Source organism: Bufo bufo, chromosome 1, assembly GCF_905171765.1.
Source record: "Bufo bufo chromosome 1, aBufBuf1.1, whole genome shotgun sequence".
Classification (NCBI taxonomy): Eukaryota; Metazoa; Chordata; class Amphibia; order Anura; family Bufonidae; genus Bufo; species Bufo bufo.
In genome coordinates, this window is record NC_053389.1 from 546941585 (window position 1) to 546959704 (window position 18120).

The following is an 18120-nucleotide window of genomic DNA, read 5'->3' on the forward strand; positions in this document are numbered from 1 at the left end:
ACAGAAACAATACTGTGCTTACGGTCTCACAATCAAACATTTTAAAGCATATTACTGACGTGACAGAATCTGATTTTTAGATTGATACATATTTGCTGGATACCAAATTTTTTTTATTTCTGTTCTAACCCACAATTAATTAAATTTTGCTGTTTTGATTGGAAATATAAAAGTAGTGAAAAAATACTCATTAATAACTTCTAGTTATGGTATTAGTTACACTTTACAGATACATTAAAGAGGACCTTTCACTAGTTTAAAAACTAAAAACTAACTATATCAGTGGGCAGAGTGGCGCCCAGGGGTCCCCTTGCACTTACTAGTATGTCTGGGACTCCCAGGCTATGAGCTGTGCGCTACGATTGGCCAGCGCTGCAGCAAGGGACAACCCTAATACAAAAACTCTGCCCCGTACAACAGAGGGAGCTGCAGACACCGGAGCCTATACGGGCGAACGGAGCGGCGCCCAGACATACTAGTAAGTGCAGGGGGACCCCTGGGCGCCGCTCTGCCCACTAATATAGTTCGTTTTTCGTTTTTAAACTAGTGAAAGGTCCTCTTTAAGTTGTCATGTTTGGATTAGGCAGCAATTTGAAAACTTAAATATTTGCACTATTTTTTAAAGTGCAAGTTAACAACCCTTCATAAGATAATAAAAATTATGTTTTAAAAAAGTGCAAATGATATTGTTTACATTTGTTAATAGAGTGGAACAAAAGACAGAGTTGGATGTGAATGGTTTCACCAGGAGCTCTCAACTCTACCACAAAAAAATTCTAGAAAATAAAAAGGCATGGAAATGAAGGCAACAGAGATAATAATACTAATACAAAGTGTATATAAAAAGGTATATATAGTTTTATAAATAAATGGAATCTATTACTGGCCGATTTGTGTAAGATGACAATGTTAAACACATTATACACCATTACAAGGAGTGTCTATAATTTAAAATTAATTAGAGATCAGAAAGAGAACTTCAAAGACAAAGAGAAAGGACATAAAAGCAAGAATCCCACACATTCATGCCAAAGCACGGCAAAATGCTTTCTAGATATGAAAGTCACAAAGTATAAAGTATGCTGAAAGAAAATAGCAAGGCATGGTACATTATTAAAAAATAATGCCTTTTAAGTACCGTATTTTTCCCCCTATAAGATGCACCTTCCTATAAGTCGCACCTAGGTTTTTGAGGAGGAAAATAAGGAAAAAAATATTATGAACCGAAAGTTGTGCTTTTAGTGGGTTTTGAACTAATAGCGGTCTGTGGATGACACTGTTATGGGGGGGGGGGGGGGGATCTGTGGATGGCACTGTTATGGGGGGGGATCTGTGGATGGCACTGTTATGGGGGGATCTGTGGATGGCACTGTTATGGGGGGGATCTGTGGATGGCACTGTTATGGGGGGGATCTGTGGATGGGACTGTTATGGGGGGGATCTGTGGATGGGACTGTTATGGGGGGGATCTGTGGATGGGACTGTTATGGGGGGATCTGTGGATGGGACTGTTATGGGGGGGGATCTGTGGATGGGACTGTTATGGGGGGGGGATCTGTGGATGGGACTGTTATGGGGGGATCTGTGGATGGGACTGTTATGGGGGGGGATCTGTGGATGGGACTATTATGGGGAAAGATCTGTGGATGGAACTGTTATGAGGGGATCTGTGGATGGCACTGTTATGGGGCAGATCTGTGGATGGGACTGTTATGGGGGGGGGGGGATCTGTGGATGGCACTGTTATGGGGAGAGGGGTCTGTGAATGGCACTGTTATGGGGAGGGGGATCTGTGGATGGCACTGTTATGGGGAGGGGGATCTGTGGATGGCACTGTTATGGGGGCATCTGTGGTTGACACTGTTATGGGGGGGGGGAATCTGTGGATGACACTGCTATATATGTTTCATCGACAGATCCCCCCCCCCCCCCCCCCCATAACACAGTGTCCACCAATACACAGGGCCCGCCTACAGCAGTCTTCATATCTAAACTGTAATCATCCTTAACCACTCGGTAACGTTACACCACAACCTATAACACTATGTGCATACCCAGATCACCAAAGAAGAAGCGACCATATGTAAGCAAAAAATATATACAACACAATAAAACACATATAATGGAATCTTACATCATTGGAGTAAAACAGGTGTAAAAGAGGAACACAGGGGGGAGGGGACCGTGAATACATATAGGGGAGGCAGCAACTGTAATTAAATACATAAATACACAAGTGTAAATGTTGCCCCAAGTTAGTAACAGCAAATGAAGGAATTGGATACTACAGCAGGTTTCCACAAACAGGCAAAGAGCCTAGTAAAGTACATAGCAATAGTGCATCAGGTAGACCAGGAACCACATATAATAGCTCATTCAATTGTAAACAAACATATTAATGGTCACATCACCCATCCAGTTGGGTAAGTGAGGGATACTGGATGGGTGATGTGACCGTTAATATGTTTGTTTACAATTGAATGAGCTATTATATGTGGTTCCTGGTCTACCTGATGGCAGCAGGGGGCAGTCATGTACACAGTTCTTTTAGTATATTCTAACCTGAAGCGTCCCCATCACCATGGGAACGCCTCTGTGTTAGAATATACTGTCGGATTTGAGTTTCACGATGTAACTAAAATCCGACTGTATATTCTAACGTAGAGGCGTTCCCATGGTGATGGGGACGCTTCAAGTTAAAATATACCATCGGATTGGAGAAAACTCTGATCCGATGGTATATTAACTCCTGACTTTTCATTGAAAGTCAATGGGGGACGGATCCGTTTGAAATTGCACCATATTGTGTCAACGTCAAACGGATCCGTCCCCATTGACTTGCATTGTAATTCAGGACGGATCCGTTTGGCTCCGCACGGCCAGGCGGACACCAAAAACGACTTTTTTTTCATGTCCGTGGATCCTCCAAAAATCAAGGAAGACCCACGGACGAAAAAACGGTCACGGATCACGGAAAACGGAACCCCGTTTTGCGGACCGCAAAAAAATACGGTCGTGTGCATGAGGCCTAATAGAAAGCAGCCTGTAGAGGATTGTCAGGAAAAGGCCTTTCAAAAGTGTTGGGGACATTTACAAGGAGTGGACTGAGGCTGGAGATAGTGCATCAAGAGCCACCAGTTACAGACAGATCCTGGACATGGGCTTCAAATGTCGTATTCCTCTTGTCAAGCCTCTCCTGAACAACAAACAACGTCAGAAGCGTCTTACCTGGGCTAAAGAAAAAAAAGAACTGGTCTGTTGCTCAGCGGTCTAAGGCCTCTTTCAGAGGGGCGTTGCGGGAAAAGGTGCAAGTACGTTGCGGGAACATGCACGATTTCTCCACGCGAATGCAAAACATTGTAATGCGTTTTGCACTCGCGTGAGAAAAATCGCACATGTTTGGTACCCAAACCCGAGCTTGGGATCGGTGTTCTGTAGATTGTATTATTTTCCCTTATAACATGGTTATAAAAGGAAAATAATAGCATTCTGAATACAGAATGCATAGTAAAATAGTGCTGAAGGGGTTAAAAAAAAAATAATAATAACAGGACCTGTGGTGACGTCACTCCGGTCATCACATGGTCCATCACCATGGTAAAAGATCATGTGATGACCGGAGTGACGTCACCACAGGTCCTTTTCCTGCACACAGCAAAGAAAGAAGACAGTAGCGATGCCGGCTGCGCGATCAAGTGGATTAAGGTGAGTTAAAAAAATAATTTTTAACCCCTCCAGCGCTATTTTACTATGCATTCTGTATTCAGAATGCTATTATTTTCCCATATAACCATGTTATAAGGGAAAATAATAATGATCGGGTCTCCATCCCGATCGTCTCCTAGCAACCGTGCGTGAAAATCGCACCGCATCCACACTTGCTTGCGGATGCTTGCGATTTTCACGCAACCCCATTCATTTCTATAGGGCCTGCGTTACGTGAAAAACGCACAAAATAGAGCATGCTGCGATCTTCACGCAACGCACAAGTGATGCATGAAAATCACCGCTCATGTGAACAGCCCCATAGAAATTAATGGGTCGGGATTCAGTGCGGGTGCAATGCGTTCAACTCACGCATCGCATCCGTGCGGAACACTCGCCCGTGTAAAAGGGGCCTAAAGTCCTCTTTTCTGATGAGAGCAACTTTTGCGTCTCATTTGGAAACCAAGGACCCAGAGTCTGGAGGAAGAATGGAGAGGCACACAATGCAAGATGCTTGAAGTCCAGTGTGAAGTTTCCATAGTCTGTGTTGATTTGGGGAGCCATGTCATCTGCTGGTGTTGGTCCACTGTGCTTCATTAAGTCCAGAGTCAACGCAGCTGTCTACCAGGAGACTTTGGAGCACCTCATGCTTCCTTCTGCAGACCAGCTTTATGGAGATGGTGACTTCATTTTCCAGCAGGACTTGGCACCTGCCCGCACTGCCAAAAGTACCAAAACCTGGTTCAATGACCATGGGATTACTGTGCTTGATGGCCAGCAAACTCGCCTGACCTGAGCCCCATAAAGAATCTATGGGGCATTACCAAGAAAAAGATGAGACATGAGACCGAACAATGCAGAAGAGCTAAAGGCTGCTATTGAAGCATCCTGGTCTTCCATAACACCTCAGAAGTGCCATAGGCTGATCGCCTCCCTGACAGGCCGCATTGAGGCAAAAGAGGCCCAAACCAATTACTGAGTACATATGCATGATTATACTTTTCAGAGGGCCTACATTTTTCTATTTAACATCTTTTTTTTCTTGATTTCCTATAATATTATAATTTTCTGATATTGTGAATTTGGGGTTTTCATAAGTTGTAAGCCATAATCATGCAAATTATAACAAACAAAGGCTTGAAATATCTCACTTTGCATGTAATGAGTCTATCTCATATTATTTTCACCTTTTAAGTTGCATTACTGAAATAAATGAACTTTGCACGGAATTCTAATTTTTCGAGTTTCACCTGTATACCAGTGATGGTGAACCTTTTAGAGACAGAGTAGCCAAACTGCAACCCCAAAAAATATTAAATAGCTAAAAACAAAAAAACAATGGGGCACATTTATAAGACAGGCGTTTTAGATGCTGGTCTTAATGAAGGCCCTGTGCTGGCGGTGGATCCTCCGAAGTTATCAAGAGGCGCAGGCACATCCAGCGCCAGTTCAAAATGTAAGACAGCTTCCTTCTGTCTTACATTTAGACCATTTTCTACACCTAAAAAAAGGCATTGAAATTGGTAAAAGAGATGAGCCTGCCAGCCCCTGCCCACAATTTTATACCTGTCGAAGTCTGAGATACCGGACGAAGTCTGAGATAGCGGCACAACTAACCGTTGTGCCACCATCTGTGCCTGAAATACTCCTAATTTAGATGTATTTCAAAATAGTAAATGAATATATTTGCATCAAATAAATGAATACCTTTGCATCAAATTTTAATATGATGTCCCTAATGCCCTGAAAAAACTTTTTCTAATATCCTTTATTTATAAATTTTTCATTTTTCTTAGTCTTTTCCCTTTCTAAAGCGCACCATTCACTGTGCACTTAATACCTCAGTTCTCTGTACACCACTGATAGCTCAGCAGTGTACGGAGTACGGAGTGTGAAATTTATGAATGGGACCACAGCAGCAGTGAGTACGGGCAGGAGCAAATATTGCTGCTCCTGCCCGTGCCCCGTGAAGGTTTACTAACTCCAGGCATAGCACATTCATACATTTCACACTCCGTACTCTGTACACTGCTGAGCTGTCAGCGGTGTACAAAGAACTGAGTTTTAAGTGCACAGTGAATGGTGCGCTTTAGGGAGGGAAAAGACTAAGAAAAATACAACATTTATAAATATTGTATAGTATAAAAAATTTTTTTTATGGCATTAGTACCATCATATTAAAATTTGATGCAAAGGCTTAGTTACTCTTTAATGCCTTAAGGGGAATTTTAGGAAAGTAAAAAGTGTTTTGAGTCTGTAATAACTATTCTTTGGAAAAATAAAAATAAAAAAATCTGAGTTGTTAGGCTTGATCACCTGAAGCTCATGTCCCAGATTCAAAGAAGGCAGAATAAAATTATCACAGTATAGTGCACAAACTAAACAAACCTGAAAAAGAATGGCAGAGTTGATGTTTTTCCAACTCCAAAAACAGAAAAAAAAATCAATCAAAACCTTCTTAAAAACTCTTGCTATCCTGGTGTGTAGTTCAAGTTCATCTTTATTTATGCTGTTAGACTTTATTCACACAATTTTATCTTAAAACACTGACATATTGATATTTTGGTGGAACTTTATAAATTCTGTTCATTTCGAAGCATTGAAAGCCTCAGTATTTGCTATTCATTTACTGTTTATCTTGTTGTAATAATCAATACAAAATTTTATTTAACTTAAAAATAAATACTGGTAAATAAAATCTACCCAGCCCAAAATTATGCCCATGAAAACTGCAACTCACCCCAGTTATGTGAATGAGAAAATGATGGCTCCCAGAATAAGGGACACGGCTGTAAGTGTTTAGCGGTCCGCAAATTGAGGAGAGGAGTCAATCACTGCTAGGACCGCCTTTTTGACTTCAAAGCCCAGAATGAGCAGGAATTTCAATTAATAAATTACAAGTTTTACTCAATCTTTCCCCATAAAACTATATGTCAATCTGCTCAGCTCCTCCTGCTCTATAACCTGCTGCCTGCAGCTCAGACACCATATTTAATGTGACAGGTTCTCTTTAATTTCTTAATAGCATCCGCTCTATAGGTCATCAATATCAGATCAGCGGGGGATCCCCACCGATAAGCGGTTTGAAGGAGTTGCGGCACTTGAGCAAGTGCAGCTTCCTCATTAAAGTTTAACTGCGTGCCATCTCCATTGTAGTGGTGAATAATTACAACTGTGCATTCCATTGACTTAAGTGGACTCCCAGGACCACAGCTGATCTGATATTGAAGACCTATCCTGAGGATAGATCATCAATGTTATACCACTGCCATTCAACTTAAGCCTCATTCACATGTCAGTGTTTTGGTCAGTGATTTCTATCAGTGATTTGCGAGCCCAAACCAGGACTGGAGCCTCCACAGAGATAAGGTATAAGGGAAAGATCTGCAGTTGTTCGGTGTTTAGAGCCGTACCTGGTTTTGGCTCACAATCACTGATTGAAATCACTGACCAAACACTGGCTGTCCAAAATTTATCACGGTAGTGCAAACTGTGTGACAGACCTGGTGCATCTTGCTAGGCATGTTCAATATTTTTGGTCCTCCTTATGCCACCTATTGGCTGGCTTGCTTTAGATCAGTACTGTGTGCCTAAACAATGAGATACTTCCTTAACCCTTTCATGACTAAGGGTCATTGATGCCCCAGTGTCCAGGTCAAAATTTACAAATCTGACATGTGTCCCTTTATGTGGCAATAACTGGAACGCTTTTACTCAGATCATCCTCCACCTTATCTTTGCCTATTGGCATGTCTACAGACCTTGAGGCACACTGCCGAGGTCTTATCTTTATTTACGTCTATTGGTCTATGAGTCCCACTCGCACCCTGTTCAGGAGCGGCATTGTGGACTCTACCAAAGGCGACCTGGTACACCAGGTTTCCTGTTGTTGTCTGTATTGTATGTCCGTAAGGGGTCCTTTCTCCCATTACAGGGATCTTAATCTTTAACATTAAAAGTTAGGTTTTAACACGTTCCTGCCCCCTTGATTTCACATAGTCCGAACGCTTTTACTCATCCAAGCCATTCTGAGACTGTTTTCTCGTGACGCATTGTACTTTATGAGTCATAAATTTGAGTCAATATATTTCACCTTTATTTAGGAAAAAATCCCAAATTTACCCAAAATTTTGAAAAATTTGCAATTTTCAAAATTTATATTTCTCTGCTTTTAAAACAGAAAGTGATACCTCATAAAATATTTATTACTTAACATTTCCCATATGTCTACTTCATGTTGGCATCACTTTGTAATTGTCATTTTTTTTAGGACGTTAGAAGGCTTAGAAGTTTAGAAGCAATTGTTAAAATTTTTAAGAAAATTTCCACAAGGCAATACCTAATATGTATACTTTTTCTTATTTATTTAAGTTTTACACTTGAAGATCCAGTGGGGCTGATGGCTGTACTATACTTTGCAATGCTCTTGCATAGCAAAGTATGGTACTACCAGGTAGATGGCAACACAGGATGCCTTTGCAAGGTGTCCGGTTACCATGGCAACCATCGGCTGCTGCAGTTGCAGCACGGCAGCCCCGATGGTTGAGAGAGGGAGCCCCCTCCCTCTATTAAACCAATGGATGCCGCTGCCACAGCATATAAGGGGTTACAGCCGAGTGTCCGCATACAGCTGACACTTGCTGCTGATGGTGGCGGCTCAGGAACGGAACCACCGCCATAAAATACAGCAGGGGGACCGCATCAGGGGCAGGGCCGGAAAGGAGGGGGTACCGCCAGCATGGAGGGGGCACGAATAGGACAGATGCCGGGACAGAGAGCATGGCAGGCGAATAGGTTGGAGGCAGGGTGCATGGGGGTTGGGGGGGGGGGAAATCGATGGACAGATGATGCAAGGGGCACAGATCGGGGGGCATGGAGCACACTCTACCTGATTTCAGGCTCTGATCTGCAAGATGCAGATCAGAGCCTGGAACATGTACTTTTACACTGTGGCGATCCGATTGGTTAGTCTGCACAAACTAACCAATCGGGTCGATCTCCAGCAAGTGACCACTCTGATTGGTCCCTTGCCGGCATTACTGCACTGCATGCTTTTTGTGACAGCAGCAGTGCAGGAACAGAAGCTTTAATGCAAGCGTTTTGCAGCGCTTGGATTAAAGAGCTGCAATGACGTCTATACACGTGCTAGCTGCACGGTGCATGTGCAAATAGCACGTATATAGCCGTATGGCAGTCAGGAAGAGGTTAATAAATATAGTGCATGTTAGGATTCCTCTTTGCCTTTCCCTCTTTCCTAGACACTTCATCGCGGTATAGTGAGGTGTAAATGCAATTATTACATGCAATTACAAAAGTATTCAGGTCCAGGTGCCGATTTGAAAACTGTAGAATATTTTTCGCGGCAACACCCCTTTAATGATATCTATGTAATAAATCAAGAGTTATGGGATTCATTTTTTTGGGCTCCATATATTACAAAGAATACAGGAGAGCGAGACTGTGACCAGATTATTAATTGGAATGGAAGAAAAAAAAATTGAGCGCCCTAGGGGTGATATTATAAATACATGTGTGGTCAATACAAAGAACTGGGACACTATTTATTCATTCCAAGGACTTTATAAAGGACCAGGGGACATGCTTTATGTGTAGAGAAAAGGCGATTCAGACATCAATACATAAAAGGATTATTTACAGAAAGTTTTTAAGAGAGTGGTGAGGGCGGTGTAGAAATGCCTCTTGCATCTAAATTGAGGAGCAGTGGCATTTAAAAAGTTGCAAACCTGTGCTTTGTAAATATGTAATGCTAGTTTTTGGCATACAGGGACCCTCATTATGTCAGCGTTTGAAAAAGGGCTAGATGTTTGTCTAATAGCAAATTGATGATTATAAGTAATGGAAGGCTACATTCACACTAAAAAAAGCCCATTAAAAACTGACTCATTGTCAGTTTTTCATGGCCATTCTGCATCCATGTGTGCATCCATTTTCTGGCCAATTGTCCATTTTTAATTGCTGTTTTGCAGCAGTTTTTCATGGGTGTTAAAAAAGGAACTCAGTGCTCCCAGCATCTATAGTGGCCCCCTGTAGTGCTCCCAGTGTCTATAATGTATATATAAGGCCACTAGGGATGAGCGAATCGACTTCGGATGAAACATCTGAAATCGATTTGCATAATACTTTGAATACTGTACGGAGCGAGCGCTCCTACCACTATTAGAATGTATTGGCTCAGATGGTACCTTGGAACCGACCTGAGTTTGGGAAATGTTTTTTTACAGTAGAAATTGATTTATGAAGTTATTATGCGAGACTTGGCAAAGTAATAACTTCAACTCATAGGAGCCAATACATTATAATACTGTACAGAGCGCTCGCTCTGAAGTCGATTCGCTCATCCCTAAAGGCCACCCACAGTGCCCCGTATATAAAATGCCACTCGCATTACCCTCTGTATATAAAAAACCTAATACTGCCACCCTGTATATAAAATCCCTCCCAATAGTGTATATATATATATATATATATATATATATATATATATATATATATGAAATGGCTCCCCATAGTGTTCTCCTAGTAGTATAAATAAGGCCCCCACATAGTGGCACAAATTTTGCTGGGTACAATAAAAAATACTCACTTCATCCACTTGAACACGCTCTGCACTGGAGGGAACTAGAAGGACCTGATATTCCCAGATCATGACATCACATGTAACATCATGACGATGGGAGTGTAAGGTCCTTCCAGTTTCCTCCAATGCAGAGCAAATGTCAGTGTTCAAGTGGATGAGGTGAGTATTTAATTTTATTATTTTAATCCCTGAAAGACATTTTAACCTGTTAGATGGATGCACTCCTGTCTATACGGCTTTGAAAAACAGGCCCATTGACTTCAATTGGGTCTGTCGGGACATGAAAACGGGCAAAAATAAGACGTCCTATTTTTTTTGTCGGACGCTATTCCCTGTCCCTGAAAAAAACAGCCATGTGAATAGCTCCATAGACTTTGGTTCTAAAAATGGTCGTGTGACAACCGTTACTAAAACGGCCGTCACACGGACGTTTTTCCCTGATGTGTTAATGTAACCTTACAATTAATGTTGAACTTTTTGGACATGTGTCTTTTTTTTTTTAACCTATGTAACTAAGTAATACAATTACTGCAAGTAGTAAGAGGCAGTCTTAACAACAACAATAATAATAATACTAATAATAATAATCTTTATTTACATAGTGCCAACATATTCCACAGCGCTTTACAATTCAGGGGTTCATTTATAGATGGAGTCAAAAATTACATAGCAACAAACAAGTCAACAACTGAAGGGTTTCTGTCACCAGAATTAACCCTTATAAATTGGCTGATGTTAGAGATGTGCTAATGTCAGCAGAATCTAACTCTGCTATTGTTATGTTTATTGAGCCCCCCCTTACTGCACGCACAATTCTTACTTTTGTAATATGCAAATTACCCTCTAGGAGCGGGGAGGGGGGGGGGGAAGAGTTGCTCCTGCTCCTAGAGGCTAATGGAATGAGGTGGGAGAACAGAGCCTTTAGGAGCAGGAGCAACGCCCCCCCTCCCTGCTCCTAGAGGCTAATTTGCATATTACAAAAGTAAGAATTGTGCCCTTTAAAACAAGACGAACGAGGGCCCTGCTCGCAAGAGCTTACAATCTATGAGAAGATAGGGGTGACACAAAAGGTAACAGGTGCTTGACAATGGTCCAGCTATCTCAACACAATTAAGGAGTATATTTAAAGCTGCATGACCCAGTCACCAGCCGATATCTGTAGTGCATTTGGTTGCATATGGGGGAGGGGGGGGATTGTGGATACTTGATGATGGATCAGGTTCAAAAGAATGATTGGGGGAAGGGGTGAATTAAGAACAGTTACATTAGGGGACGTCATAGACCAACCTAAAAAGATATGTTTTTGGAAAGCGCCTAAAACTGTGGATGTTGTGAAGTAACCTAATTGCTTGGGATACGGCATTTCAGAGAACAGGTGTAGCTCGGGAGAAGTCTTGAAGGCGGGAGTATGAGGTTTGGATTACGTTGGATGTTAGTTGTAAGTTATTGGCTGAACTGAGAGCACGATTAGGGTAGTAGACAGAAGGGAGGAGATGTATAGGGTGCAGAACTGTGGAGCGCTTTATGGGTGAGAATTAGCAGTTTAAACTGAATCATATACTGTATGGGAAACCAGTGCAATGGCTGGCACAAGGTGCAGGCATCAGAGTAGCAGTTAGGCAAATAGATTAGCTGTTGCATTAAAGATAGACTGGAGAGGGGAAAGTCTGGTGAGCAATTAGTGATGAGTTGCAGTAATTGAGACAGGTATAGATCATGGTCACAATGAGAGTTTTTGTCGTTTCCATAGTAAGAAGGGGGAGGATTTTAGAGATGTTCTTGAAGTGCAGGGGACATGAGCGAGCATGCGATTGAATATAGGGGTGAAGGAAAGATCAACCTCAAACATAACACTGAGATAGCCGTCGTGCTGCCTAGGAGTAATGGTAGTGCCACACATTGAGATGGAGACATCAGGTTTAGGTAGGTTAGTAGATAGAGAAAACACAAGTAGATCAGTTTCAAATAGAGAGAGGACACACAGTCACTGGTGTTCTGTAGTACAGCAGTGGTCATGTTACAAGTTGAAGTTTATAGCTGGGTGTCATCAGCATAGAGGTGTCATCTGCTGATAGTCTGTCCGATCGGGGCTGTGTAGTGAGAAAAGAGGAGAGGATGTAGGACTGAACCCTGGGGAACCCCAACAGCAAAATGTAGAGGAGGGGGAGTAGAGCCAGAAAATGATACACTGAAAGAGGAAGAAAACCAAGACAGAACTGTGTCTTAAGTCTGAAAGATTGGAGAATGGGGAGGAGGAGATGGTGGTCTACAGTGTCAAATACTGCAGAAAGATCGAGGAGATTTAGTAGCGAGTAGTTACCATTGCAATTAGCTGTCAGCAGGTTGTTTGTAACTTTGGTAACTTTCTGTAGAAGGAGGGTGTGGAAACCAGATTGTAAAGAAAAGAGCTACCTGTTGAGACAAGAGTAGACCAGGTTCTCCCGAAGTTTAGAGCTGAAGGGGAGATGAGAGACAGGTCTGTAGCTAGTTACGCAGAATGGATCCAGAGAAGATTTTTTTAATAATGGGGTTATGACAGAATGTTTGAAAGAAGAATGGAAGATACCAGAAGAGAGAGAGGTTGAAGATATTAGTTAGGTGAGTAGTGACAGCTGAAGAGAGAGATTGGAAGATGTGTGAGGGAATAGGGTCCATGTGGTAGGGCGAGAATAGGAGAGGAGCCTTGAAACCTCTTCTGTAAGTGGGTTGAATGTGAAAAGTGGAACAGAGGAGATGCAGGGAGAAGGGAAGAAATTACATTTAGAGGCTCGGAGCTAAATTCCTGCTGGATATTTTACATTTTCTCTGTGAAGTAGGTCGCCAGATCTTCAGCATAGAGGTCTGTATTGGCGCCTATACTTTTGGACTGAGGAGGAAGTGAAAAGTGTCAGAGTTCTATGAAATTTTGTACTTTAGAACTTAGTGGCCTTTTGTACTATAGTAATTATCACAACACAGGCAAATTATTACAGTCAAGCACATAACATATAAGTTACAGTAATAAATGTATTACATCTGAACATTTATTAACAACAAATGTGCACATAAACTAAATTTGAGGACACACAAGTTTGTAACACAACAGCTCAGATAGCAACTGTAATGCAACACTGCATTTGACATGCAATCAATAAACTGTGGAGTGACAAATATCTAAACCAGTATAAAAAACTGAAAAAAGTTGCGTGTAAAATGTGCTGGTATTGACACCGGTGAACCATATATACAATGATCTGTGTAACCTTAGCCTTATAGTAAACTAAAAATTATATATAAAACTGAAGGAAGGCTGAAAAACTTACAAATCAAATCGCAGATTCTGTCTTTCCTCAAAGAAGTAATCCATTATAAATTTTTTTACAAAGTCTGGGTTCAACGTGTTGTCGATAACTTCTGTCCTGCCAAACTGCAGAGTAAAAGCAAACAAATACCTGAAATTAATCATAAGTATTGCAGAGTTAAATACGGAAAAAAAGGAAAGCAATTTTCCAGCCCCATAAAAAATGTTTAAATCAACTCAACCAGCGTTAAAATAAAATCAGTGTACTCTTCCCCCACCAGTCTTTCATTATGTCACTCCAGAGATGGCATGGTCACTGCAGCCATCCACTGGCTGTAGAAACGATGCTTCAACCTCACTCATGTCACTGCTGTGACTGTCTGCTGAAGTCACATGTGGATGATGTGAACATAGATCAACAAGGAACTTTGCAGTACTTGAGGTATGCTGGATTTTTGGATGACCTACACTGCTAATATTGTCTTCTTGCACACATACACATGATCATAACAGTACTTTTGTTGTTTTTGTCCAATTTTCTAAAGCTGCAAAAACAAAGTTTTAATGGTATGCAAATGAGGGCTCACAAGTACCCAGGGGTGGCGTTCTGGCTGCACAGTTCACCGCCAGATCCAGGCATGCGCACTCCGATAACCACTGAGGGCAGGGAGCTGAAGAGGATGACAGGGCTGGCCAGGGTAAAAGCTACAGCTACATAACAATTCATGCAAGTTAGAAGCAAAAACGGTATGGGTCTTTTGGCGAAAATATAGGGTCTGTGATTTTGATCTATGTTTTTTCTTTTAAGCATCAAAACACCCCCACAGCATGATGCTGCTACCACCATGCTTCATCGCAGGTATGGTATTGGCAAGTGACCATTGGGTTCTTGGTAACCTCTATTACCAAGGGCCTTTTCTCCTGATTACTTTGTTTCGGTGGGACAACTATAGTAGTTCTAGGAAGAGCTGGTTGTTCTAAACTTCTTCCATTTAAGAATTATGGAAGCTTCTGTACTCTTGGGATCTTTCAGTGCAGCAGATTTTTTTTTGTACCCTTCTCTAGAGCTGTGCCTCCATACAATCCTGTCTTTGTGTTCTATAAGCAGATCTTTCCTCACCATGGCTTGGTTTTTGCTCTGATATGCATTGTTAGTCATGAGACTTGATGTAGACAGGGATGAGTTTTTTTTCCAATCAACTGAATTTCACCACAAGTGGATTCCAATCAAGGTGTAGAAATATCTCAAAGATTATCCAGAGAAATGTGAGGTCCCCTGAGCTAAATTTCTAGTGTGACAGCAAAGGATCTGAAATTGCCCATGTCAAATTTTATTATTTCCTTTTTAATATGTTTCCAAACATTTCTAAAATTCAGTTTTTACTTTGTAATTATGGTATGGGGTATTCAGTGTAGATTGATTGGCAAAAATTTTTTTTTTTAGCACAAGGCCACAACATAACAAAATGTGAAAAAGGCTGTCATAAAAACACATACAATTCATCCGAAACAACGAAGCACGTCATAATGTTTGCTTCTATAGTACAAAAGAACAGTTTTCTTTCTAATGTAAAGCTGGATCATGGCAATTTAGAAGAAATGTTGGATGACTGTATATGGAGATGGGTATCATGAGAGATAAATTATTATGGTAGTGGGATCAATAGTTTTTAATATTGATGGAACACATTATGGCCAATTGTAAAACCAATCTTTGCATATATTTTGCCATGAATGCTATCTTAAAGCAAAAACTGATTTAAAGATTTAAAGGGACACAATTTTTGTGTGGCTGCTTTTCTTTCTCATTTCAGGATAAAACTCCTATATAGATAGGTAATCCATTGTTATTTTACTGCTGCTGTGAGAGAAAAGTGTTATCTATATAATTTAGGATGACAGTTTGATAGCTCTATTGTTCTAACAGACCTAGATAAAAATCCCCTCAGAAGTGCCTTGCATTTATCAGTGTAATGTGTGATGCTCTAATTGAGTCACTGGTGATGGTGTGAGAATGGTGTGAATCATAATTGTACTGACCTGCAGAATGAACTTAATACAACATATGTAAAAGAATGGCAGAATTGCCCTTTTTCCCACTCCATTTCGAATTCTATTCAGCTTCCCACTACATAATATGGAATATTAATTGTTAAAGGGTTTCTACCACCAGAAATTCTGTTATGTAGCTGACTGACATTGGCGATGCGCTAATGTCAGCACTACATAACAGTATGTTTCTAACATTAGTCCCTGCAGCCGTTTTTTTAAAAAAAAGCACTTTTATTATATGCTAATGAGCCTCTAGGTGCTATGTGGGCGTAAAATCAGCACCTAGAGGCTCCGTCCACTCACGCTTTATCCCGCCCAGGTCCCCTGTTCTGCACGCCCAGCTCCTCTTGATTGATGGCACGGTCCACCGCATCGTTGACGAAATCCCGCGCCTGCGCCATTCACTTCTGTCTTCGGCGCAGGCGCAGTGAGTGAATGATGTGCTCCTGGTGCCGGATTCCTCACTGCGCCTGCGCCGACTACGCCAGAGTGAGTAAGCCGGCATCGAGAGCGGCCTTCACTCACTGCGCCGAAGACAGAAGTGAACGGCGCAGGCACGGGATTTCGTCAACGATGCGGTGGACCGTGCCATCAATCAAGAGGAGCTGGGCGGGCAGGAACACTGGACCTGGGCGGGATAAAGCGTGAGTAGACGGAGCCTCTAGGTGCTGATTTTACACCCACATAGCACCTAGAGGCTCATTAGCATATAATAAAAGTGCTTTTTTTTACAAAAACAGCTGCAGGGACTAATGTTAGAAACATACTGTTATGTAGTGCTGACATTAGCGCATCGCTACATAACAGTATTTCTGGTGGTAGAAACCCTTTAACATTAGAAAGCACAACTTGTCCCAAGCACAAGCCCTGATTTGGATATTTGAACAGAAAAAGCTATGGTTCCTAGAATCCAGGGAGTAAAAAATGAAAACAAACAGAAAATGACTGCCAGAAAGGGATACACGAGAACCTGTCACATCCTCCAGAAGAGGTGGCCGCCTTTATTTGGTTGGAGCCGCTGTTCCACATTAATCCACATGGACCATGTCATAACTCTGGTTTACTATCTATCTGTTGAGGATCACTCCCCCTTGACAGTGCATGCCTTGAATCATCAGAAGCTCCTAATACAGGAACGGCCTGCTTAGGAAGGGGTTGGGGGAGGCGCTAGTAACCAAAAAAAATATAATAACACAACTGGAATTTGTAAAGCAATGGCTATAGCCAGTTATGGCTGCTGCTGTTTCAAGAAGACATTACACGTCCTCTTTAAAACAATAAAACACTACTTAAAGGGAATCTGATTACAGCTTTAGTTAATAAAGGGCATATGTGAGCAGGCTTAAATCAGACATATTTCCTGGTAGGGTTGATCCTGCTAGTAAAAGCATTTCTTTCTTTTGTAAGGCTCCATTCACACGTCCGCAAAATGGGTCCGCATCCTTTCCGCAATTTTGCGGAATGGGTGCGACCCATTCATTCTCTATGGGGACGGAATGGATGCGGACAGCACACAGTGTGCTGTCTGCAGCCGCAATTGCGGGGCACGGCCCCGATTTTGGGTCCGCAGCTCCGCAAAAAGATAGAGCATGTCCTATTCTTGTCCGCAGCTTGCGGACAAGAATAGGCATTTCTATGGGGGTGCCGGGCTGGTGTGTTGCGGACCCGCAATTTGTAGGTCCGCAACACACCACTGACGTGTGAATGCAGCCTACATCTGTTTCTATGTGCATGAGGAATTCAACTTTTTTCAACTTTTAATGATGCTCCTCCTTAATGAACGAGGGGGTGAGTGGCAAAAAGAAGTACTAAAACCTCTGAACGCTGCTCATCATTAGCCATTGGATGGTGCGGCAGTGGTGACCAGTTATGATGTCCTCAGTGTTAGCAGGCCCATTTTGTCTAGATTGAAGTTCAGCTCAGCACAGTCAATCAAGACAGAATGGGTGTACTGAAAACTAGGACAATGTGACTAATCAGCACTGCCAACACTGGTGAGTGGCACACACTGGTTTAATAGCTTTTTCTCTCTCTTAGTAAAAAAAAAAAAATCACTTTCAACGGTGGCATATCTAGAAAAGTGTCTACAAGCACTATAGCAGCATGGCAGTGGTTTAATAACCAAAATCATCCTGACAGGTTCCCTAATTAGGGTTTTCCACTGCGCATGTGTGGTCATTATTGTATGGAATATACAGAACCACCAGTGCATGCTCACTCATTCCCAGCAGTGCCACCCTAGAGGTCTAAGTCCAATGATAAGAAAACTATTCTTATCAATTTATCATAAATGCCAACGGTGAGGAAACTCTGCTGATGTGCACAGCATCAAAAATCAGCACAGGCACTGTTTGTGTTTTTCCAGAATTTTTTGTTTCTTTCAATTTTTGTTGCAGGAACATGTTTTCAATACCTTTACTATTATTGCTTTATCACCAATACCTTTATTATCATTCCTCATCATTCTGACAATACGGCAGGTATG

General features: G+C 41.8%; 1 protein-coding gene across 1 annotated transcript in view; it reads right to left on the bottom strand.

Moving 5' to 3' along the window:
- The window catches only part of CPNE8 (copine 8), a 298438-nt gene that overhangs the window by 134067 nt on the left and 146251 nt on the right, over positions 1 to 18120 (bottom strand). The window contains exon 4 of the mRNA XM_040412364.1: positions 13606 to 13709. Within this exon, the coding sequence (XP_040268298.1) occupies positions 13606 to 13709 (104 nt within the window). The remainder of the gene's footprint in view (positions 1 to 13605; positions 13710 to 18120) is intronic.